At 36.4% G+C, this 27,894-nt stretch overlaps 1 protein-coding gene across 1 annotated transcript; it reads right to left on the bottom strand.

The window, feature by feature from the left end:
• Positions 1-236: 236 nt before the first annotated feature.
• LOC140246752 (uncharacterized) lies at positions 237-27,894 on the bottom strand. The gene is given in 14 exon segments (XM_072326089.1): positions 237-247; positions 789-864; positions 1,385-1,558; positions 3,083-3,265; positions 5,844-6,014; positions 8,774-8,956; positions 15,375-15,539; positions 17,982-18,143; positions 18,909-20,452; positions 22,139-22,216; positions 22,609-22,731; positions 23,126-23,467; positions 26,708-27,013; positions 27,891-27,894. Coding segments are annotated over 14 exon segments (3,522 nt in total).

Raw genomic sequence — 27,894 nt, 5'->3', positions numbered from 1 at the left:
TGTGACGATTCTTTGTGATGTTGGATATTACTCAGTACTCCACTGATGTGAGACTTCGTGTTACTTATTGGTTGTCCTTTTCCTGGTGTGCTTGTCCGCTTCCGTCGAGAAATCACCTTCTCGAGCGTTTTCCCATGTCAGCTCGTTCCAATTCGTTTCGGATGTGGTAAACTTTGTCCCAAATGTAACTGTGTCCTGTTCCTTCTTTACGTTCTCGATACCTTAATCTCTGTTAATCACTGCTCCTCTGTAACGAGTTGTGTTTTGACAATGAAAGATGATAAAAGGGTGATAACGGTAATATTACCAACAGCCACAACATCATAAACAAAACAACAACACCTACAACAACAAGAAAACTGACCTTAACATCTTAAAGTTCGCAATCAGTAATAGAGGTGAATATTCGTCTTAAAAATCAATAAAGGGACCACAGAAACCGACACCCTTTTCCTCCTCTGCCTTTGTGTTTGTTAGCAACTTATATGACAAGATGTGAAAATGTCGACTTCTGCGCTGACGTACCGCTTTCTCCTTCTGACAAACTGCATGTAAAGCCTACTGGGATTTATTTGACAGATAAGCAGACAGGCAAGCACTGACAGCAAACAACCACAATCGCCATTTCGATGTCTTATTTTTAGTTTTATTTATGTATTTGTTTGCACGTCTCTTGGACGGCAGTATCACCAGATGTAATTAAATACATTATCGCACTCGTGAAACTGAAAGGCCGTGTGATTTTGTTGGTAGAATAAACTAAAAACACGAAAAAATGCAATGTATACCTGCATCGAGCCTCACCGACTTCAACTGATCGATCAACTTCTGTACAGGCTTTCCATCGACTGTAATGCAATCCAGCTATGGCATGTACAATGGAAAAAAGTATATATATATTATATATACATGAAATTGTATAAATTGACAAATTAAAAGTAAACAGACAGACTTTAGTTCGGAGAATAATAACGCATTCCATGATACATCAAATCTTATTTTCGTAAAAAAAAAAAAGAACAAAACTGTTGAACCATACAGTGAATGCATGACATTACTCGTTCCTGCTAATAAAAAATCTTGTTGCTGGCGGGTTTTTCTTTTCGACATAATTCCTTTCAGTGGATTAAGGTTGATTCACCGAATAAAAGTGAGATTATCCCAAACAGCAATATCAATGTTTATAAGTTGTGTTGGTCGATAAACACAGTTTTGCCAAGCATTAGTAGTAATGTATAGGACCTACGCACAGACTCGCTTTTGTCATGGAAGACGGATATCAGAAATTACAACCTTGCCCTTAAGATATTTAAAAATTCAACTTTTTGTGTTTACTTTTTTTCTGTTAGACAACTAGTAAAAACAATGCAATGTCTAGATTTACTTTACAACGTGTGGCCTGTGATGCAACTGTCATGAAGAAAGTGTCTGGAAGGTTATGACATTTGAGATCGGCACGTGCAAGATTTGGCATACGACACAGAAACTCAGCCAGTTTTGCTGCTGCTGCTGGCTCTGAAATCCAACCCATGAAAAACTCCACGGCAAGCTCTTGAATCTATAAAAGAAAAGAAAAACCAAATGCACGGTTTTCTGAAACATAATTATTGAGGAGCTCCTTAATTTCTAGCTTCTTTTGTACTTATTCAGGAACATTACCTCTCCGACTGATCAATGCCAGCTGTATATTTTAAAGCCTGTGAATGATACAAGATTGAACCCTAACTGGGCGTCAAACTGCAATTGTTTTATCGCGCCTACCTGTAAGATTGAAAAAAATGAAAATAAAATCCTTGAGAAACAAGTGAGAATTGGGATTAAGAATTTTCAATAAATTTTAAGAATAAAACAAATAACCTACAGCCAAAGATGATACAAATTGGGAAGAACTAAATAACTGAAATCATCATAAATTGATGGCACAGGCGGACTGAGAAGTAAAGGATATATGTCATATGATTTACATCTTTCCGATACACTGTGAGGGGATGGTTATTTCATTTTACCGAATTTCCAACGATGGGTTTTATGCAATTTAAGATTCCAAAACAAAACTACCATTACATTCATATTAATGGTTCATATCACATTTATGACGATAATAGCTACCAATTATGACAAATATTCGACGGAAATCATGCTACGTCAAAACATACTTGAAGTCATTAGGGGTAAAAATGATGGGATCGACTATCGCATAGACTTTTTGCCTTAATAGGTTGGAGCTTATTTTAAAAAATGCTTTTGATTTTTCTGTTTAAGAGTGTTGTATTAAAAGTTGGATGATGCCGAAATAACAGCCAAAACAAATAAACAGTTACGAGGATAATTATCTTTATATTGCATCATTCTTGACGATCCGTAAACAAAAACATTATTCTGAATGGAACTCGCTAAATGCTAAGCTTCATAATATGTGATTCTGCAAAACAAAACCAACAAAGAAAACATGCCAGATATGGAATGCCAGTTAAGGACAGAATCTAAAACAGCAAACTCTAAGCTTTAAAATGATATATAATTCGACTCAATGGTTCGTCGTAACCAGTCTAAACAATTGAAAGAAAGCACATCCTTTTGAAAAGTATATAGGAAAGAGGCTCTGAAGTATAGGGTGTATTCAAGCGCTTGACGCTTTTAAGTGGTACTCCATACCAATAACAAGGAAGGAATTATAATATTTGGTTGAAATAGGCCATGCTCTATCAACACATTATACCCATGACTAATACCAACATTCAAAGCAGTAGCATCTTCCTTTCAATTGTTGCTAAAGTTGAAAGTGGAGAGTGCGTGAAGGGTTTTTAAGAAGTTTCATAGTCACACATATAATCTCAATATTATTCGTAAAAGTGTTTCAAAAAACCCCACTTAAAACACAATTTTCCGTTTGTTCTATGATCCAAAACTTTTGAATTATGTAGGAGATTATTGTCCTTTCAAAATATATGAAAAATAAAGGTGATGACAACTTGCCTGGAAACAGAATGAAAATCGTTATGTTTTCAACAGGTTCACAGTTTTGTTGCATGGATGTTGCATCAAGTGTTCATTATTTTGTTCAAGTAACACATACATGTACCTGACAGGATTGTGCCAGCTCGACGGCTGTCGAGAGGAAATCATCGGACAAGTAACAGCATTCCACACTGAAGCTCGACAGACCTGGCAAAGTACAGACCCATTGAACCAAATCTTTTCCCAGCGAGAATGGATGTTGGAAATGGGTTTCCCAATTTGAAATTATCAACTTCAAATGTTTAATCTGTCAAAAAACAAAGAAAGAAAATTGTTACCATTAGGAAATAACCTGATAAATATGAGAAAGATAATGACGAAACACACTCTTATTAGGCCCACTGTAAATGTTTAATCCTGAAATATGCCAGAAATATATTATGCACCCATTTATAAAAAGAAAAATAAAAGAAAAAGGAAGAAACCGCATATGATTATTCTCAACTCCCAATAATATAACTGGGCTATTTTCTCTTTTTAATCCTTCTACAGTTCATGGTAGGATTTCCATAAGAGACTATGTTACATATCATGCGTGTGGACAGAGTTTGAAACAAACAATGTGTTCAAACGTCAAGCCTAAAAAAAAAAAAATATGCCTAGGGAGATCGACACTCCCAAAAACAAGAACACACACTTACAAAAAAAAAAAAAAAAAAAAAAAAAAAAAACCAATGTCGCAAACGAGTATCAGCGCTTAAAAGTGTTTGTTCTGCTACAGGCCTCGGCTATCCAAAACTGTATGATGTGCTAGCATTTAAACTTTGAGCCTTTTTTTTTCTTCTTTCAGAGCGTATTGCTCTCAGAAACAATACTCAAACTAGGTATTATACATAAAGTAAACTTTGTACATCCGATGGGCATGCTTACGATATGAAATTTCATTAGATTTTCCACAATATATGTTCGATGTCATATTATTGAAGGTTCCTATATTTTTTTTCTATTTTGAGAGATTCTAATGGTTTGTCAAATCAATGGATACAAAGATATAGACTGGAAGGGAATTAACATTGGTATAAAGTTTTAAATTACCATGGAAAAGTAGTGAAAAAAAACATATAATTTTACTTTCTCATTTTCAATCATCTGTTCCAGTTTGTATCTAGCAAATCTAACAAATATCCCAAATCCTCAAGATTTTTAACACAGAACACTTGACTATTAATGAGAGGAAGAACGGGGTAGCCTATCAGAATTGTTACACCAAAGAGACCTGGAAAATTTTTCAAGCATGAATAATGTAATATCAATGTATCTATTTTCATGCGGAAAACAAAACACAAACGGGCTTGATTTTCTGGGCTTGCGGTAGTTTGTAATGATGTTTTTCTCTGTCAGTAGATGTGTGTGCGGGCATGTCTGTTTCTATGTGTGCTGCTCTCTGTGATCATGAGGGAGTTTGTTTTGGAAACCTTTGTTCTTTGTGAATCTTGTTATCTTAGTTTGGTAGTAAGTCTTATTTTGCTCTTTAAGAAGCATTCTTTGAGTTTGATTATAGGTATGAAAATGTGTTCTGTATGCAGTTCTCCTTACAATGCTACGGTATTTTTTTTTTAATCAAAACTGCAATATTATGATGCAATGAGTTTTGAAAAACGGAAGTAATATCTTAACTAGCTTAACCTGGCTTTCGGTGTTGGAGCTCAATTTAGCATAGTGGTTTTGAAAGTAGCAACAGACCCAGTACTATCAGCAAAATTATTGATATTTCACAATGAAGCAGGGTCTAGCAACACTATCGTGGATGTAAATAATTTCTGACCAAGAATTAAAAAGGTATATACATCGAAAACCGAGTTTACCTTAAATAAATTATAAACCATAAATTCCCCTCCCACTGATTTTACTGTATTGTACTGAGCCTAAAAATGATTCTGGAGAAATTATTATGCACTTATATTCCTCGTTACAGGAATATCTGTAGAGTTTCTTCGCAGAAACCGATAAGTCCATTTTTGGAAGATTTTGAAGTATGGTTCCTGTACAAAAGTACAACATAATACCTTTTAAGTACTATATTGGTCACTACATATTAAGATACATTTTTGAAGTTATGGTCAAAAGAAGCAAAACTTCTCTATTATTCTCATTATTTCTCTTGACATTTAATCGCAAATATCTCCATTTGGCAAATATGGACTTATCGGTTTTTGCGAACAAAATCTTCATCTCTTCCTCGGGGATCTTTTTTCCCTTTCATAAATTTTAAGAATCATTTTTTTTTTTTTGTGAAAGTATAGATGCCCCCAGAAAAAGGAAAGTTAACTTAAATAATTCAATAAATAGATAGACAAACAGATTGGTGAATAGATATATGACAAGTAAATGTATTTTCTTTATGTATCTCTTTATTGTGCCCTTCGCACAATTAACCCCACTCAGTGAGTGGCAAGATTTTCTTTATCTATCTCGTTACCTGGGCCATCTTCCTCGTCAAGCTTAGCTTTTGATGATGATCCCCTGCATTTCATTTTTATCATTTCCTATTGCTTCCTTTCATATATGATATTCGTTCTTGCAAAAAAGAAAATGTATGTAAGATCCAAACGTTACCAATATTAGCTGTGTAAATGACTATGTAAGTATTTTGTTGATTTGTTGATTTGTATTGATTTTGAAATGCAGAAATAAAAACTGAACTGAACAAGTAAATGTAAATATCAAAATGTCCATTGGTGAAGTCATTAAGCACAACAACCACTTGTCCAGAAAAGTAAAAATATCTATGCACAGATGATCAGCTATGCACCTTATTGAAACAGAGTGATAGAAGCTTGCCCGCTTATCCATAAACATCTTATGCAAAGACAATGGTAACGTACTTTGCAAGACGCAGCTGTTGAGAAGAATTCATGGGTCAGTTGAAAGCGTGCCAGAGTTAGGTCTGAAAGACGTGCCATAGTGCACAGCCATCTGGACAAGTCCCCTCCTACGGAGGATAGATTAGCTGAACCTCTAACGAGGACGTGCTGAGACAACTTCAATTTGTCTATCTGAGGAAATAAAACAAAACATAACTAAAATAGAATAAATTTAACCATGTATTGTAAAGGCAAAATGAAGGTTTTACAAAGACCACTATGAACAATTCAGGGTTTGAATGAGATTCAAGTATGTTGATTTTTTTTTTTAATTATTTAAAAAATGTAAATCCACGTTCCTGACTTGCTTGCAGTCAGTTTTGGACGAAACTGCTGGCGATTGTCTGCACTTCTCATTCACTGCAAATGGATTTATTGGGGTAACTGTTGATAAATGTTTGAAAATGTTTCCATAATAGAGTTCTCAACGAATTTCGATCATAAGGGTGATATGAAATATTCTTTCGAAAGTAAAGAAAAAATTTTTGTCATTCCACACACACACACACACAACACACACACGCACACACACTGATATACATTTCCATATTATATGTCCCTGCATCACAAATCCAACAGGTCGTCAAACATGGATGTTTAGTTTAGGACATATTTCCTAAGAGCAGATTTTTAGCTTTAAAATAATGTATTCCTCAATTCAAATGGACTCTCCCAATCTTATTATTAAAAAGGAAGTATACCGCAGCAGCAACAATGAAGAGAGTATCAGATTAAGCTGAAATTGAGCACGGTCCTTTAGCACATTCTATTCATGGCTGTTATCAACTTCTAAAGCAGTAGCATTTACCCTTTCAAACGTTATTACGCCTGAAAGTGAAGAGTGGGTTAAGGATTTCTTTTTTAAGACATGAAAAGGGCCTCAAAGACATCCCTAAAACCACACTAACCATACTATAAAAAAATTGTTCCTCGAAAAAAAGAAGTGTTACAAACACATTGCCCCATTATGCTTTTATGATCCCAAATTTTAGGAAAATGTAGGAGAGGAATTGCTCTTTCAGAAAATACGAAATCCCAAGATTGACTGGGTTGAACCGTTGGTTTTGTGATCCATGGTCATATTAATTCACGTTTAGAATCTGCATATCAATATGTCCATGTATAAATCAGTGTATAGTTCAATTATACATGATACACATAATGTTATTGTAATGTTATAAACAAAATTGTCCCTATTGATAAAATTGAAATCATAATTATACATTTGCTCTTCAAAAATACGAGACATGGCGTCAAATATTCTTCAACGTGTATATTACTCCTATAACACCAAAGTCCTTGACAGTTTGATTTGAATGGACTACATTTTCTAGACAAATCCTTTTGAGGTGTTGGTCAATATATGGCAAATCAAATAAAAATGAACAACCTCGTATACTGTTGCCACGGCAAAGAAAATAAACAAAGTCATAATTATGTTTCATGATAAACAGTGGAAAAATATGTCGATTTCTTTGGCAACTTAAACACTGATGAGCATGTTCTTCATACTTGATGTGTCATCAAAGTCTATTATGAAGCAGAGTTTACAGTATTCTACACATCTTCTTCATCGTCAATTTTTATTAGGCATGGATCAGACACATTATACGTCATGATTACACACAGAATCGTTCAGATTGACATAGTTAGATGCGGGAATATGAATATCCTATTGTCTTTTCTAAAAAAAGAAACAAGAACAAAAAACAAAACATTTCGTCTTAATACTTACAAAACTTTTCTCTTGAATCTAACTTAATTCTAATGACATGCATCAAATATAATTTTCTTGCACATTATCTTCTACGTTTGATAAGCACATGGGTCACACACAATCACCGTCGACGAGCCGAGGATTACTGCTAGATCCTCTTGCTTAAGGGAGGATATGTATTAAAAGGTACGTTAAGGTCACGCCCGATCACTTAACGATGATTCATTCAACACGTAAGTTATACCGGTACGTAATAAATGAAGCCATTAATGACTGATCGTGCATCTAATGGATATTTTTTTTTTTTTTTTGCTGGTTCTAAGAGCTAACAGAAACATATAGAGTAGCGTTTATATCACAGAAAGGAGAAGGGAAAAAAATTGATCAGTACTTTTGATATACATGTATGTAAATCTGTCCTTTCGTGTTTTATGTTCACGTAACAGCACTATTTGAGACAATAGATGGATGATTAGACATGTAAAGAGTTGTCTTGAATTAAAACAAGAAGTTGCAACTGTCATTAAATTGACTAGCCGATCTTCTGTGATGCAATTCTTCCATATAAATAATATGTAAGTATGAATTAACAAGTTTTTTTTTGTTTGTTTGCATGTTTGCGTATCCTGTGTTTCATATCACAAATACTTAACCCGTTCCATATTAGAATCTAATGTGGCCGTGTTATCCTATATAGATTTAAAAATTCAGTATACAACGAGTTGCATTAATCGGCGTAAGCGGTTGTATCGTCAGTACAATTGTAAATTCATGCAAAGTCCATTTTTTATAGTTTCGTATATCTATCACTTTACCATCATGACCGTGTTCTTCATTATAAACATTTCCTATTACCGATGCTTTGCTCATTCCCTTCATTAGAACAACAACAAGAGGGAAATACCGGGTTAACAATGTTAAATTGCAAAAGACTAATTTGAGTGAATTTGTACAGGTTTAGAAAGTGATTAACATAATTGTCTGAAACGCAATGGTAATTTAATACTCACCAATCCTTGAAATGACAAAGTATGTCAAAGTTAGTAGAGATGGTATGGCAGACTATTTCACTAACTAAAAACATCCGAAATTCAATAAAGAAAATGACACATTCACATTCGCGACAAAAAAAAAAAAAATGTCAGGCATACTATTTTAGTCAAGAGCAACATACCTGGCACTTTGATGGCAATGCCGCGGCTGTTGAGAGGAAACTACCGTGAATGTAGGGACATTCCAGACTGAAGCTCGAAAGATTTGGCATAGTACACACCCATTCGGCTAAATGATCTCCAAACGGCAATAGATCTTGAGATTCGTCTTTCCAGCTGTGAAAAGACAAATCCAGGTTTTGAATCTGTAAAGAAAACAAAAATATGATATGCATCACATAAATAAACAAAAAGACAAGGATCAAATCACATGAATATAAGAAGAATAAATGATTTTTTTTTAATGGATATACGAGCGCTTGCATGTATACCCCTGAAACAAGCTTTTTGAAACTTTGATGATATGTTAATTGATATTAAGTTGATATTAGATAAAATCGAAATTACTGTCTTTTAAAAGAACGCGCACAATGAGCACGGAGATGTATTTGTCGCGTGCGATGGATTTGAAGGTAACGTTTTACGATATCGCCTGCGTGAATTGTACATTAGGAATAATGCCGTTTTCTATGGGGACAAGCGTACACACGAGTATTTTGGCATACCAAGTTTTCAAAGAGAAAGAGAGAGATAGTCGAAAAGACCTATGAATTTTAATGATTTATTTAACATGTTCAATCCTCAGAATTACGTTTAACTTTCTAAAAGTTTGTATGATATTTTTCCCCTTTTACTTCTCATGTAATGGTATACATACTTTCACAGTTATCCAATATCAGCTCCTTATTTTTCATAGAGCTTTTCTCATTCACCTACCATCATGAAAGGGCTTAATATCGGGTTTAATTTAGCGCGATAAATATTAGTTCTTCATGTAATAAGATCGATGAGCATGATTACTGGTACTTGAAACATGTCTTATGTGACACGTGAAGTATTGTTTATTCGACAGTTGTATTATGTAGGAGAGTACCAGTTGACCAAGCAAGCTACGAAAGTGTTTTGATGCAGATAAAATCCCTAAACTAACCTGTTATATATATATAAAAAAAGTAGTTTCAGTGAGTCATACTATCAACTTCGTAGTAACATTGGTATCCATGCTTACACAAACATTTGAATATTGCTGATTTTGAAGAGAAGTATTGCGTATGATATGTAGAATATAAACATTTGATTGCTTACTTTGTGGTGTTTTTTTTTTTTATTTGCAACTGATTGACAAAGCGCCCTACATCGACGTAATAAGCGCCACTTCATCATTATTTTAGCAGTATTATGATAGAAAGACATAGGCAAACAAACTCGGTCTGGATTTCAACCAACGACCACCAAGCTGATCACTGGTCAGGTGTCCTATGCACTTGATAACCTAGCTTCCGGCCGACAACCGGTGCTGGCTCTTAATCTACATCGGTTGATGCTTATTCATTAAAAAAAAGAAAAAAGAAACAAACAGAACCCGATGAATTTTTCCGTCGAGTTGTTTTATAGCATACACCTGAGTGATAATCAGTTGCAATAAAGAAAAAAATACACTCACGACTGAACAGTGGCTTCATAGCTACTAGCTCATAATGTCAATATATTTTAACAATCTTATTAAATTTTAGGCAAATTGTGAACTATGTTACGCATTTTTCAGTGAATGGAGAATGGAGTCACTGCGGGTGCATGTCGTGAGAAAGACACCCACTAGTCATACGGCCCACGAGTCATATAGCTCACAAGTCATAGAGCCTAGGAGTTATACACCTCACGAGTCATACAGCCAATTTGTTCGACACTATAGCTAACAATACTCACGAGAACTAAACATTAAGCCCCGGCATGTTGTTTGTATCGAACTCGTGGACTGAATTTGCTTAGCGTCGAACTCGTGGGCTGTATGATTCGAGGGTGTCGGTCTAGTGGGATGACCCCGACACTACACGCTGAAATGAAGTTACCTACATTTATGCTGAGGTCACTCCCAATGCCAATAAATTCTACACATTAACCAATAAACCTATAATGAGATTTACCAATGGATAATACATCTTGGCTAACGTCCACTTGTTCTGACAGTGAACAGAGCCATTATGGATCCTTGCCAATTAGCATAATTAGCACCTTAGAAAGAAGAGAAATATAAAATCAAAATTTCTGATAGTGTTCATCTTTATATTATTGTATCACTGAAATCACTAGGTTTCACCACGTACGTGAGACAATATACAGCTGATAAACTGTAACATAAACATGATATCAACACTACTGAGGGTGTACAAGACTTTCAAAAAGGGTGTTTACGTGAGCTACAAGCACTAACACTCGCACAATAAATGACCGGCCTCATGTAAAGCTGCTTTTCTATGGAAGTTTGACAGTAGATAAATCAAAATTTCATTGGTACATGTTTGCATGAATGCGCATAATCTATAATCATGTAATAGTGTATACTTCTATGGCGTGACAGTCCTTCAAAAAGATGCTCATGGAGATTTTGGTCTTAAGGTTCGGAAATGAACAAAAGAAAGAAAGAAGAAGAAGAAGAAGGAAGAGGAATTATGTAACATCTTTACTTTTTTGTTGTTTCCTACAACATAATAAAGAGACGTTTTAAATGATTCCACAGAGGATGACTGGCGTACAGTGACAGGTATGTCTTTCAAAACTTTTGGTCCAACGTGGAAGAAAGAATGAGTTCCCCATGAGTGCTTAACTTTAGGTATCTGAAATGAAAAGGAAGTAGATGATCGAAGTCCGCGAGAAGGGTTTATAACAATAAAAAGAATTCCGGAGATAGTCGGATGCAGTTGAGTGAACCACATGATAAACAAAAAGAGCAATTTTGAGAATGATTCGCTTTTCAACAGGAAGCCAATGGAGAGAACATAACACTGGTGTAATGTGAACAGCTTTCCTAATATAGGTCAGTAATCTTACAGGAGAGTTTTGAAGACGTTGTAGAGCGTTTATTTGTTGTAGTTGTGACATACCAAAAAACAAAGAGTTACAATAATATATACGAGAGGAAAGAAGGGCATGTATAAGCTCCCCGGCTGCTGTTCGGCTGCTCTTTTAGCATGTTTAGTGAGATATCTCCGAATGAAACCAAAATTACGCAACTGGAATCTTTTGAAGGACATGGTACTATCAAAAACAACACCAAGATTGCTTACCTTTTCAGAAGAGTTGATAACACTGTTACCAATTCTCAATTGACACTTCTTCATGTAAGCCTTTGTCAGCATTTGTCTTGACCCCAACACCAATAACTCTTTTTATTGTCGTTCAACTTTAGTTGATTTTTGCTCATCTAATCTTTGATGTCATCAACACATGTTTCAAGTTGTTTTGATACTGTTGCTGCTATGGTTTCGGTTGGCGGGAAGGAAACAAACAATTGAGTGTCATCAGCATAGCAGTGACAATGAACACTGTGCTTCCGAATGATCTAACAAATGGACTGAAGATAGCGTGAGAGGAGGAGTTGGCCACTAACCGATCCTCTTGGAACTCCAAACTCAGTTGCTACATGTTTTGACGCTGCATCATCAATCTTGATGTACTGGAAACGGCTAGATAGATAGGAGGTGAACCAGCGCAATGCAGTACAAGAGACCCCGACAGATCATAGTCGTTGAATGGGATTTCGTGATCGCCAGTGTCAAAGGCGGCAGACATGTCAAGGAGGACAGGCGCCGTGATGTTTCGGCTATCCATCTGCTTCAAAATATGATCCCTAAGGTTCGCAAGAACCGTTTCAACGCTATGGTGAGGCCTTTACGCTGCTGGAAGCAATCCAAGAGATTGTTGTCTTGTAGATGACCAAGAAGCCGTGAGAAAGCAACACGTTCCACTATCTTGCCGAGGTAAGGCAAGTTGGAAATCGGACGATAGTTTAGCAGGATTTCAGGGTCTCAACTGGGCATCTTGAGGGGTGGACGAATCACGGCTGTCTGCAGGGCAGGTGGGATGATCAATGCCAGTTAGATAACTCTGATTAACTATTTTTGCAATACAGAGAGCAAATGCAGGCAAACATTTCTTCAGGAGAGTGGAGGGCATCGGGTCCAGCTCACAAGACGTACGTACATGGTGATTTGTATGATCTCAGATATCTCATTAATAGTTATGGGAGAAAGATATTCCTGGCATGCAGAGGTCTTCACAGTGAAGTCAGTCATATGGACAAATGAAAGAATGTCCAGGATTTTACTAACAAAGAATTTACTGAACTGATCACACAAAACTTTGTTCGATTCATCCTGAGGAAAAGAGGAAGTTTGCTTTCTGCTCAGGAGTTCATTTGCAACTTTAAATAACTGTCTCGAGAGTCTTTTCCACAGTCTCCAACTCTGTTTGAGTGATACTATAGCTGCACTGATGAAGGCCTAAACCCGCTGTTGTTGCTGGCAATACAGTTGCCTATGGATCTCAAGTTTAGATGATCTCTATTTTCTCTCGAACTGCCTTCGAACTAACTTTTCTTGTCGTATTTCGTCACTCTCCCATTGAGTCATGGGGCGAGTTACGACAGAGCGACGTTTTACTGGAGCATAATTATCCAGGATGCCAGAAAGGGTGGACTTATATGCAATAACAGCTTCCTCAGTGCTTCCAGCAGCAGTACACATTTTCATTCAGCGAAAGAACTCTTGGATCGATGCAGATTGTGTTATGGTCTATCGCCTTAATGTTCAGAGACATGTTTTGTTTGTCTTTTAGCAGCACACTTTGGAATGTTCTGTTTGCAGATGATTTTCATTATGATCAGATATACTATCATTGGCAGAAGCATCAGAGATTGTTGCTCCATCATCTAAACGGAAGATAAGCAAGTCTAGAGTGTGACTTCGGATGTGGGTTGGCTCGTTTTTATTTCTATTTTTTTTTTTTTTGCTTTAGATTATGCTGACAGAATTTCCGAGAAGCTGAGAGTATTTGTGGTGAGAGAGTCCATCTGGATGTTAAAGTTTCTACAAATAACAAGGCTTGGAGATCGAGAGAGTTGTTCATTCAGAAGATTGGAAAACTCTAGAAATTCCTTTAAAGCATTAGAGTTGGGAGGTTTGTATCCTATAATCACATGTACAGTTTTAGAGGACTGACAGCTGTCCACTTGAATTACCTCGAAAGATTTCACATGAGTTGATGAAATCATCTTGATGTCAAGATTGCTTCTGTTGAGGAGTGCAACACCTCCACCTCTTTTACAATGTCTTGGTATATGTTTGAATGTCAATCTTCTTGGGATAAGATCTGCAATGGGAGCTGCATTATCAGTGGTAAGCCATGTCTCACAAACACCAACGATGTCTAGATCGTTGTCAATTACAAAGTACAAAGTCAGATGTTTTGTTTTTCAGCGACCTTGCGTTGCTCATGCAGAGAGAGAGATGTCCTGATCAGCAGATACTTTCTTCAAATAACGAAAAGATTTCACACCTTTCCTTTGGCTTGGTACCTGAGGCAAAACGTCACTGAAGGGTGAATATGAGTCTGCACTTTCAACATGTCGAGATTTACGCCCACTGCCCTTCTTCCTCAATGTGTCCGCCTTCTCCTTATATCCAGAAGTTTGATGCGTTCATGGACTTCCTTCCTAAGTCTGTACGATGCACCATTACAGAGGGAAGGACTCAATTTTCGGAGAGCAGTCGGATCATATGAAACATGCTGACTTCGTTGAGAAGAGAAGTACACGTTCAACGCAGTTACAGAGTCCAAAGGCCCAGAATTGGGACTAAGAACCCGAGATCTCATAAGGAGCAGTTGATAAGTTACTACTGTGTTGCCATAATAGCTAATACTTGGTCCACAGTACTTGAGTATGTTAGATTTCCACCTGGGATTCGCAAGGGAGCCGTAGCAGTCATGCTGTATGCTGAGGCAAATTCCTTTTGCAAGAAGTAAATAGCACACAATAGATATCTGCTTGGTCAACTCCATTGTGAACTGTTCAGCTTCTGAACCAAAACAATGTGAGACTCTGAGTAGGCTTGAGTGAACAAGTGAGGGACAAGAAGAACATGACTGTTTAGGGCTCGCACAAGATAGCAGTCAAGTAAAAAAAAAAACTTACATCAGTGTAGTTCTAGCTCCACTCAGTTTCAAGTTGGTCCTGCTGATTCCAGAGTCACAAATAAACTCAATAGTAGTTGATTTGTTGCAGATGTCAAACATTTGTAACATAGTAGAAACTTGAGGAGAGAGAAGAGAGGGCTGCCACACAGACGCTTCCTACTCAATCAAATTGAGTAGTGAGTACGAAAGTAATCAAATTAATCTATATACATGGTTCCATCATCAGTGAAGCTTTGACATTTATTGTCCGAAGTCGGTTGCATTACAGCTTCTTTTATCTACTAATGCATGATGCTTATCGCATTCTATGATAGTTTTCCCTTCCATCCTTTTCGTTTTACATTTTAGGACCAAACTGTTGCAAAACCCCTGACCAACAGACAATGGCCATTGTAACAGACTGGTGTCAGTGTAAAGAGAGAGAGAGAGAGAGAGAGAGAGAAAGAGAGAGAGAGGATATAATTATACCTTGACAACTTTGCAACGAGTATTATTCATATATATCGCTAGAATGCAGACAACATGTATAAATAGTAGAAAAATGTTTCATAGTACGATGAATTTCGACATACATAGTACAGGGTACCATACCTGGCATGATGAAGCTAAGTCCACGGCTGTTGAGAGGAAATAGTCGGGCACGTAGGGGCATTTCAGACTGAAGCTCGAAATTTTTGGCATAGTACACACCCATCGGGCCAAGTTTTCTGCAGAAGTGTCATTCCAGCTCTGTAAAGATAGATCCACATCTTCAATCTGGAACGAAAAAAAAAAATAAATACACACCAAATAAACATAAATGAATAAAAAAAAAAAAAAGGCATGCAAAGAAATAAACACAGAAAGACAAAAGTCAAATCAGGTGATTATGATAAAATAACAAAAATAATAAAAAGTAAAAATATGCAACAATGTTGTGTAGCCGCATTCAACAAAATGCTTTTTTAAGATATTGAAACTCTTTTTAAAATCTGCATACAAAAGACGTACTAGAGGAGTAGACGGTGTGTAGAGTGCATGAAATTGATGGTACACGTCAGTTGTATCATGGCGTGTCATTTTATAAAATGAGATCTGTCATTGTCTCTGCAGTGGATGTGGTGACCACTGGGCTCATGAAAAAAAAAAAGTGTATAGTCTCTTTGGAAATTAACCAAGTGAACAAAAAACAAACAAATAAACAAAGAATATACGAAGAACCAAAACCATGTGTTTGTTTCAATCTAGCTGCATGTGTATACCATGTTGAAACTGCAGAACTGGTTTAGCCTTGTACAAAGTCAGTCGCATTGATGCGTGTTTGTTTAAAAATGAAGAGTTTGTTCGCAAAAAAAAAAAACCAACAACAAAAAACACGATAAATCCATATTTGCGAAATGGAGATATTTGCTATTAAAGGTCAAGGAAATAAACAGAATAAGAATATTTTTGCTTCTATTGACCATAGCTTCAAAAATGTGCCTTTGTATGTAGTGGCCAATGTGTCACTTAAAAGGTATTATTTTGACCTTTATGACAGAGACCGTACTTCAAAATCTTCAAAAGTGGACTTATCGGTTTTTGCGAACAAACTCTTCAAATAATATCATAACCGTTATATGTGCCATAATAATCTAATCTCAGGAAATATTTCCCTGATCTTTGCTGTTGTTGTTGTTGTTGTTGTTGTTGTTGTTTTATTCACAATCAAGAATGTAGGTCTACTTGGTAAGCTCTCTTGTCATGTTATAAATCAGTATCATTAACAGCTGACGAATGAGGTCGATGAGCACGGGGAGTGCTACTAAACAAAAGGGTTCTGTTGACAAAAACAAAAACAAAAAAACAAAAAAACAAAACCGGATCCGGATTGATCACTCTCACTATGATCAAACTAGTTGAGTACTCTTTATCAGTCTAAAAATACTATACATGACCGATATTTTGCAGAAATCGCATTCTATTTGGCTGAGTGGACCCAGACTAATGTGGATTATTGAAGATCACAAATGGGTCTGTTTCTTACACGTTGACCACTTTGATGCTTTTGGAAGTGCATAAAATGTGTAAACACAATGGACAGAACTTGGAGGGAATGGATAATTTACATGCTATACAAAGATCACCATTTGTCTTTGGTCACTAAGGCAAACCGTATTGAGTTTTCTGTAAGATATGGATGATATATTAGAGTTTCTTATCCTGAAATGGTATTTGGATTGATTCATTATTTTTAAAGCTATCGTTGCAAAAGGTTCGGTTGTACTTTTTCTTTTCTTTTTTTCTGGTGGCTGACATACTGTAGATTTTCCCTGATGTTATCAAGATGGTAAAAAAAAAAATGGGGGTGGGTGTCACGACTTCCATTGGATGATAATAAAAAGTATGGACATGATATTAATACAGGGAAGATCTAAATGTAAGAACCGGCGTGTCATTTGATCTCGACCCTTAATGGGTACCACCCTTGGATAGACCTTGAGCAAACTTGAAAGTACACTCTATGGGGGTTCTTAAATTTCTTGGGGTTGTTTTGTCTCGTTTGTTCAGGGGGTATGGCCATTTGTGCCCCTCTTATATAAATCGTCAAGAAAAAAATATAGGGAACATACTGTTTCAAAGCAGTACGTATGATATCTGTCCACTTTGCAAGCACTTATCCGTTGCTAGTAGGCGACCCCCACCCCCCCCCCCCCCCACAGACGATGAGCTACCTGCGAACACGTTTAAACCTCTATAGATAATAGACTGATGGTAAACACAGTCTGCATTTTTTTAGTCTGACATTTTATCCAAATGCTTAGATCGAAAAGGTATTTACCGCTGTTTAATTCAAATGTTATATCGTCAATAAGCTGGAATTCGATATTTTTTTTTTTTTCAAGCGTGATACATTTCTAAGTGACATACATGGCATATCACATGAACCTTATTTTTCATTTATTATGAAGAATATAAAATCCATTTTTCAAAGTCCACTCCACAATATATTGGTGTTTTCACTCTCTCTCATTATCATTACCGTTATTATTATTATCATTATCATTGTTATCAACATTATCATTATCATAATCATGATTATACTACAGTTTTTACAATTCAAGTCATGAACACAGAATGCACCTTTGAAATAGCGTGCATATAAACGCACGCTTTTTTTAATGATAACCAGGGATGTTGGTTCCGCGTTTACAGTGAAAATTTTGTCATAGGTCTTGCCTGACACTGCCAACCCTCAGTGCCGACGATCGTGTAGAAGGTGTTGTGTAGACGTGAGTTATCCATTGTAACTTTGCGCGGTGCACTGCTGGAACATAAGTCCTCCGCCAAGTACCGCGAGACAGTTCTTCCGCAGTTCACTTTATTAATAAGTAACGATTCCTAATGGGAATGAGTATTAAATGACATCAGTGAAAATGAATAATCAAAGGTAGAGTGACATTTTATAGTGGTGTGAGTAAGTGTTGCAAGGCTGGCCAATCGGGCCAAAATGTTAAGCTAAAGCTGAGAGGCTATAACGGACTTAACGACATCTGCATTCATGCTCTGTTGGCCACTAATGAAGAATTCTATAGGTATATAGCGTGACATCTCGCATCTACATTTTGCATAGTCGTCAATGAAATTATGATATAACTTCATTGTTTTTGATACCATTGATACTTAGCAATTTGTCAACTGTAGATTTTCGCAGATCAATCTAATTTAGACCGTTAATCATGATTGCACTTCTCTTAAGGTAAAGTATTGCTTGGGTCAGTGAAATGAAGACGTTTCAAAGAGCCTCAAAAAATCTAAAGCAATAATTATATTAAAATGTTTTTGCCTATTTTAACGAAAGCATAAAATTGGTTTGTTCGTTTCCAATCGATTCAAACTTTACTTTACCTAGCAAAAACCGTAACAAATTAATACCGAAGTGTGGATCGAGCTGTTTTTTTTTTTTTTACATGACTTTGCATCCCAACTTGTTTTTTCTAATTCGAGTCAGATCTAATAACGTCTGCTAATAGAAAGGCGATAGACGATCGTGGCTCACGTTAATGAAGACAAAGATTGCGACGCATGCACTGGACCAGAAGTCTGATGCTATTCTACATAGTACATTTAGGCTTGGACAATTAATGTCTAACGTGTATTACTCACCGGTTGGCTACAGTGGACTAGAAAAACTACTCCTGATTTTGTATGTTCTGACATTTTAGGTATTAGTTCGTATTCTTTCCATTGTTTTCCCACTGTTCTCGCGGCCTCCGAAGTATGACACTCAAAAGCAACATCAAGGCAGAAGTACTGGTCACCTGATTCTATCAAGCCGTCGATGATTTCATGGCCAAGATCTTTTTCTAAAGACGAGGCGAAGTAGAGTAGGAAGCGGAACTCTTCATATCGAAGAAGAAATTTATATTTCACCTTATCGAACTTGGCACGATCATTGGCGAATAAATTCCCAAGATATAAACTCGCAATATATTCTTGGAACAATTTATGGGGGAACGAAACCGTTGACACAACGAAGGAAGGAATGTTGGCACCGCGTCGGAGCTTCCTATTGATGATGTCTCTCTCTATTGTCAAAACTCCCACTTTGCAGCATATTTCCATGGAATCCTCGCACTTTTTGAAGTGTTTTTCAGGAAACAAAAGCTTTCTTTCTAACAAACCTACCAGTGCTGTCTCACTAATGGCTTCAATTGCACTAGTAGCTTCCTTTATATTCTCGATAACGTCCCTTTTCTGCAGATTTTCACAAAATTTTGATGCGTAGTGTTCTTTTAGAAACGAGATCATTTCTCCAAAAATCTCAGAAAAGGTTTGCAATTTTTGCAACTTTTGTCGTCTCTCTTCACTGATGTCTTTCCACATGAGGCATAGCATTGCACAGAAAATGGGAAAAGGGGCCATGTTACATCGAATAACATCATTTTCTTCGATGAAACTGAGCAAGGTTTCCGCTAGAGAGTCATTATCTCTTATTCGAAAATATTTTTTGATATACGTTCCTAGATTCTCCTTGTTAAATCCTTGGACGCTAATAAACGTATAAGCTTCGGCAAGACTCTTGGTCAACCTAAATGCATCTGTTCTCCATGGCCTTGAGGTCACAATAACTTTGCATGACTCATATTGCTCTAATCCTAGGATTCGAATGATCTCACTACTGCCCTCTCCTATTTTCTCGCTGAACTCATCGAAACCATCAAACACAAGAAGAACTTTGCTTAGTTTTGTTGAAATGTAGTCATCTATCTGGGCTGCTGTTGATTCATTTGAGTCAGAAAGATATCTCTCCACAATGTCACCAATTGTTTTGTCAACAATGACATCTCGGAGAGGAATCACAATCACCATATCCAGATCCTGAAGAATCCTACCCTGGCACCAGTCCCAAGCGATCTTTGAGCAAAGTGTTGTTTTACCGACGCCTCCCTCACCCTGTATCAAAAGGCGCTTTGAAAGATTCACGGTTCCATCGTTGGTCAAAATATCCTCGTACGTTATTGGTGTTTTATGCATGTCACTTGGATTTGTTAGACTCAAATTTGTGTAGATTTCATCCAAGTTAACACGTTCCATATAGTTGAGCGGATCTACAGTGACCTTACGTCGTGTATTAAGGTAATATGCCTTCAAGTCATTTTTACATTGCTGTACTTGATTCTCCGTTAGGGAAAAGGTAGGAAATGATCCTGTTAAGGTAATAAAACATGGCGAATAAAAAGGATATATGGATGCATACTTCACACAGATTGTATCGAAAGGTAATCAACTTATACATAAGAATAATATGACATATAACATGTATAAGCTAAAACATTACAAAGTCATTTACATGGGCAGTCAGGTTGACTTACAATTATGGACGCATTAAAAAAACCCAAGTATAATCAATACAATAAGCAGCAAAGGGCAATATATATCAATATGAATATTGTTGTTTGCAAAATTTACTGTCCTGCAAATAATCAAAATGGGTTACTGCAAAGCAAACGCACAAAAAAGAAATACTACAAGCACACTACGATATACATGGTACACAAAAAGTAATTTACTGAGGACAAATTTTAAACAGAAGTCCGTTTGGATAAAATCATTCCTGACTTCACATACTTTATGTGGCTCAGTGATATATACTATTAAATTAAGTGCTCTCCTAATCAAAGTTAAGTGTTTCTGCAAGTGATAAATACTTCTATCTATGTTTTCTTTAGATAAGTTTATTATGAACTTGAACACCGGACAAATGAAAATCTGTATTAATTTACCAAAAATGGTTTGCACCGGACGTTACCCCATTTTTTATTAACGTTTCTTTTTGTTTCTTAATTAATTTGCCTACTTTGTATCTATTCATCTTTTCCTCTATCAAGGAGGTTGAACTTTGGTCGGCGTTGGCCTGTTTGTCTGTCAGCTTCCCGAATGACTCCCATAGTTGTGAACGGATTAGGCTAAAGCTTACCGGGAAGATGAGAATGACTAAAGAAAGATATGATTTGATATTTCTATCAAGATCGGGAAATGCTAGTTCGAAACGAATTCGATCATATGTGACCCTGCACCACAAAACAAGCAAAAAGTTGCCAGACATGGATTTTTAGGTAACCGCAGATTCTGAAAGAGCAGAATTTAAGCTTTAAAATGATGTACATCTCAATTCAAATGAACTCCCCTAACCTACATAAAATACTGGAAAGAAAGGACACACTCTGGAAAAGGGTAAACTGAGAAAAGAGGCTCTGAAGTACAGGGTGTATTCAAGCGCTTAATCTTTACCAAGCTGTGCTAGCTGTGCCATGAAAGGGGCAAAACACAGGGTGTTAACCACTGGAGCAACAACAATGAAGGGATTATCAGATTAAGCTAAAATTTAGCATGTTCTATAAACACATTCTGCTTATGATTAATCCTAACTTTCAAATCAGTAGCATTATGCTTTCCAAAGTTATTAGACTTGAAAGTGAAGAGTGTGCAAAGAATTTCAAGACATGAAAAGCGGCACCTAGGTCACACCTGATCATTCTACTCTTCCCCCAAAAAAAGGGTTGTAGAAAAACTGCTAAAAACGCACTTTCCTATTCATGTTAAGATACCAAACTGAAGAGTAATGTCGAAGAAGTGTAGCTCTTTCAGAAAATATGAAAAACTCAAGATTGACTTGGTTGAACCATTTCACTTTTTTTAAGTCCTCACTTATAAATCAAGGGGTGCGACTTTTTGTTCGTTTTGTGGTGCACGGTCACATTTGAGGTTACACAAATAATTCTGAAGCTGGTATTGTACTGGACGCTGCATGATTGTTCTCTTTCTCTGTGGGGGGGGGGGGGGGTGGGAAGGGTTGGTTACATCTTAAGTTATATTAGAAGAGAGTGTCATACTCGTCATCATTAATTCCACGTCAGCATGGTCCGGCCGCTGTGTTTTGAACAATCTCCAACAGGGATACAAGCCACATGCTGTGAAATACGAAAACATGAGCAGCGACATGATTACGAGAGATAAAACGCTCTGTATGTCAATTGATCGATTGATGTGCACGTTAATGAAGTGAAAGTTATGTTATGGTCAATTCTTATCTCGAATATCCATCCATCTGACAGCATCTTTTGTTTAGGACTATGCGAGAATTCACTTATAACCATAATATTAAAATGATAATTAATGATATTCTTAATTATCTTGTCTCAAATCTGTAATGGGTTAGCTATTAAAACATACATTGTAGAATTCAGATTACTTACCATAACCTCTGCAGTAAACATGCAATAATTTTATTGTTATGGGTCTGCGATAAATGCAAATGTAATTTACTTCCATTTGGAAAGTATTAATCATAAAGAATGCTTACCTTCTTGTAAATTGTACGTGTGGTGCTTGCCCAAAAATATTCCAAGAAGGAGAAATAGGATAACTGAAGCAGCAACCACACCAAAAGGTAGTCCAATGGCCAGATCCGAATTATTGCTTTTTCCTGAAATTTAAAGAGGACAAAGAAGAAGAATCGAAAGACGTCATATTTAAGTAAATTATTGTGAAACGAGTTCCCTCATGAAAAAAAAAAAAATTCTAGTAATGTCATATATGTTTAATCTCAAAACAAAAAAGAAGAGTAGTCACCATCAAAGACATTATTCATTTCTGCAGATCGTTTGGTATTGCAAGAAGTCGGGACTACACAGGTCGGAAGTTGTGCTTCTCTCAAACTCATACCCTTTGTCTGTAAGAGTAACATGAATATCCATTTTATTTCTTAGTCGAACAGTTACCTATTGTTTATTGATATGTGTTATCGTTGTGGTATTGACGAATGTCCAAGCTAGTTCATCACCCGGATATCACATATAAATGGCAACATTTTATAGAACCTTTTAAAGGTAGAACAATGATTCCAGTGGTCGACGTTCAATTCAGCGAGTCACCGGTAGCTATGCACTTGAAGGTTTGCTCTGCCAGACGATTTGATGAAACAGTGATTGTTTCAAACCTCTCGTAGGTGTCATCAGATAGTGTTGTTTGTTGTGATACCGTAGAATTCAGTCTCTCTCCCGACTCGTAGGTCCAAAACATCGAAATATTAGGCTTGAATCCACTGACGACACAAGTAAGATTAAAGGACGGAGTGTTGGACGGAGTTTGGTACGTACACCGGCTTTGACCCGTCACGCTCTCATCGACGCATTCCTCGATGATAAATTTTGATGCCATCGCTAGAAAGAAATGCATTGTTTGAAACGATATTTATTTTGCATTATAACCCCAAAAGACCGAGGCTATTTAAACCTCCCCATTACACGGTACGGGGCACCCCGTTTCCAGATTATAATGTGTTTATTTCTTTATAACTAACAGGATACACAAGACACAGGGGAGTATACCAAGAACTGACTGTCATTGGTCATACCATGAAAGCTACATGGTCATAGGGCCCACGATCAACTAAGAACAGTAAAGAATGCCCCTGAGTAATACACCCTCGAGTAATACAGCCTACCAAATAAACAAGTTAAAGCAAATTAAACTGCATCGACTTATCTTTTTTATTGTTGGCACTGGTTTGACTTGCCCTACACTGGCGTAAATAAGCACTGATTCGATTTTACCAGTATTACAATAAGTCCTATATGTAGTAAGTGTCCATGACAAAGAATGTCATATGCATACATTTGAGCTGGATTCGGACCTCTGACGTCCTGATTTCGCGGGTGCAAAGTTATGAATTCAAGAATAAACTCATGGTAAATTGCAACGGTTGACGTCATTTTACCTTTTACCCACTCCCGTAACCTTTTAACTCCAAATGATATTGAGCCAGATCCTTGCATGGCATCTGTCTTTTGGGTTTGATGTAAGACAGGCATGTTTTAGAATAATTTTCAAGCCTAAATTCTCAAGGTACAGTTTCATATTTGACATTGATCTCTGAACTAGTTAGTTTGCCTTTGGCTTAAAATAATGATTTTCAATTCAATTCAATTCAATTCAATTCAATTCAATCATAGTTTATTTCCAATCAACGAAAATCAAAACATAATACATAATACAAAGTATACATGTCATGAAATGATATTGTCCAAACGTTTACAAAAGATTCATGTAGTATACGAAATAAATTATATACAACAACATATGTACAATAATTACAAGGAACAATGCATGTATACTTCGTGAGCGTTCGGAAAATAACTTCAGTTATGGAAAATAGCGATCCACTAAAAAGCAAAGCTTATGGGACGTGGATCGCTAGATAAATAATGAGTAAACAATATATTATTCAAGGTTTGTTTGTTTGGTTTTTTTTTACAGCTATTGTATTAGATATAAATTACTTAAGTCATTTGTAAAAATATAGTTATTTTAAGATACGCTGGCTTCGGCAATAATAAGAAATAAGAATAGAGTATCAATGCTAATGCCCAGACAGTGTTCATTGAACTGCGTGTACCGGGAAAATATGACAAGGACGACACACTCGTACAGACATTCAGTTACCCACACACACATAAGACGCGAGATTTGAAGAGGTCCCTGTATCAAACCTTAAGCCCAAACTATTTAGACCCTTCCCAGACAACCTTGCCAGACCCAAGGAGATGGGAACATTGTGCTCCCTATATAACTTTGTTATGATGTATCGTCGTCATGTTTGGCACATAAGTAGAAAAACTGAATCTCCATATCATGACCGTACGTTTTTACTTTCTAAAGATCACCAATGGAGGGCGCTATTTATAAAAATATAAAGAAACACATAGGAAATATGCCAAACATATGATTTTTCTGTGTAATTTTTCTATCCATCGTATGTGTTCTAATATAGAACAATCATTCTGATATTTGCCACAAATGATAAGCATGACATGCCTCACCATTTGTTATGGTTGAATACCTCACGGTCACCTCACGGGGTGGTTAGAAATATATTATGAGACCTGTGATGTATTGTTTGGGGTGTAGGTACATGACAACATAATTGTCACATGTCATATTTCCATAATATTGGAATTGTGAGTTTGCATATTGATAAATTACAGGCATAAGTTAGCTTAAAGAATCAAAATGATACAAAATTCATGGGCAGTCTTTTGAAATGCTGTTTTTTTTTTTATCATCTCTATATATTAGGAAAAAAAAAACTATATGTACACGAAAAAGTTGAAGGCCACAACTGCTTTACATTTTGCTTCTTCAGCAAATTTTAGCCAAGAAAAGCCCATATCACACACTATTGCATTGTTAATTGAAATTGTAGCAGAAAAAAAAAGGCTGACATATTGAGTTTAATGGTTCAATGGCAACCAGCAATATCAAAGTAATATACCAAAATGTTTCCAATAGGACTTAAAGGAAAGTCACATTTCTTTGAAATTGGATTAAGGGCAAAGGAGTGGTTAATAAATGGCCCCTCCCTTGGACTTTAGAAGGTTAGGGCTTCCACCATCAGGTTCTTCTACTAACAAGCTCATTGCTTGGTTGCAAAGTTTATGAGGGGTTTTGTAAGCGTTACATCAGATTTATGTCCATAGTCCGACCGTTGCGACGGTCGTACAATGAACGGACGGCCAGATGGACGTTAGGATCCCTTCCTAGTCTTTACCGGGGTGGGGGGGGGGGGGGGGAGGAGGGTGGGGCAAGATAAGCATAGTTATTCGTTAAGTTATTAATACAAGGAACAGATATCATCATATCTATTTCATAGCAGAACTTATAATCGAATGGCAAAATAAAAAAAACACAATCATAGTAATGATAACAACAAAAATAGAAAATTATTCCAGGTCGTGAAAATGCTGGCAGATGGAGAGGGAGTGCAGATTAGTGAAAGTTTTAGGATGATGTACAATCGATTATACAGTTAGTGGAGAAATCTATTGAGAAATTGACTACGTCATGTTTACTGCAGTACATGACTACATTAATGGAAAATACAGAGGAAATTGTATAAGTAGAGCTTAACAAATTTTCTTTGTCTTTTCGTTACTTCCAGGGAAAGAATGCATTATTAGAGCACACTAATTCAATCTTTATTTGGTATTCCTGTTATTTTTTGAAAGGAGTACTATTTTCATACTGCTATGTGGTTTTACATCCTGCATTTTGTTCCCTTTTTTTGCACTGAGTGCAGCTTGGTGAGATTAAGTGTTTGAGGAGACTTTATACTTCAGAACCTCTTTTCTTCGTACACAACTTTTCTAGAGTTTGGGTTTGTTTGTTTGTATGTTGATATGATAGCAGAGTCAATTTGAATTGAGTTATTCATAATCATTTTCTTACGTTTGTTTTCAGAATCTGACTCTAACTAACAAATCATGTCTGGCGACACTGATTCTGTAAACAAACTTTAAGCTTAAGATATAATAATTCAAGATGTTGACTAGTAAATGATGATATACATTAATATATTTTCTTATCTTTTATGTCTTATCTTCATAACATGAAATATTACTTACAGTAAACCGTAATGAGGGTGGAATTCTCGAAAATCTGTAAATCGCCTCGCGCAACCTGACAAAAGTAGAGGCCTGCATCTGCCACCTCCAAGTCTGTAATGACGAGGCTGAAGTTCCTGTTCATATTGAAGCGTTCCGCATAGCTCTCAAATTTTCCGTCGGAGAATCCAGCCTTGTCCTCCTGCTGACCTGAGATGCTCTCTTTCACCCAGTAAACGGCAAAGGGATCCTCTTGGAAGTCACATGGCAGCCTGATGTCTTCCCCTTTCCATCCCAGAACGTTAGGGTCAGTACCTACCACTGAAGCTATAAACAACACGAATCGGAAAATTGAATGAATAATCCGTCCATCCACCAAATGGTATCCTGTTTGTACCACCTCCAACTATGAAGGTCTCTTTGGACGAAGTAATTGTCATAAGCAGCAAAGAAATCAGTTCATACTTTCATATTGTTCTGCATGCCTCGTGAAAAACTTACTATTTAAATAGATTCGTTCACACGTTTCGTATTGTATACTATGTTTAAGTGTTTGTGTGTGTGTGTGTTTATAATGATCTTGAACCCTCAAAGCTTAGAGTGATCTTAGTCTTCTATTCAATGTTATTTATATGATTTTGTTAATATGAGGAAAGTAAAATGGCAGGTACATACTGAAACAACATTGAACATTAAACAACATGCACTGGAAATAACATTTCGGTTGCAATTAACCATGAACTGGAAATGAAATTAGGTACGTTGGCGCGTCAGTCAATATACTTTGAATAGCCTTTGGAAAGAGCTGTTTCTATAGTTCTTCGACTATTCTGTTGACACTTTGATATACACGTTGCACTTGATGTCTCCTTATTGGTGCTTTAGATAGTGTAGACACTTTTGATCATGAAAAGATTTGACTTCCTTAATAAGAATAATCTATAACACAAACACACACATACACATTTTTTTGTTTTATGAGATTCTTTATTTGTATTTCATATTTCATATTCTTTATTTGAATTTCACAATGACACACACACACACGCGCGCGCGCGCGCACACACACACACACACACACACATACTGGGTATGTTATCATGACATCTAGCAGTCAAGCATAACTTAAACATTGTTATAGATTACACATTAAAATAATATTTCGGATGAGATGAGATTTATATTCTGTCAATAACATTCATACCCAT

This window comes from Diadema setosum, chromosome 3 (genome assembly GCF_964275005.1).
Source record: "Diadema setosum chromosome 3, eeDiaSeto1, whole genome shotgun sequence".
NCBI lineage: Eukaryota > Metazoa > Echinodermata > Echinoidea > Diadematoida > Diadematidae > Diadema > Diadema setosum.
Note: the sequence above shows the minus strand (reverse complement) of the source record. Positions and strands in the feature narration are given on the sequence as shown.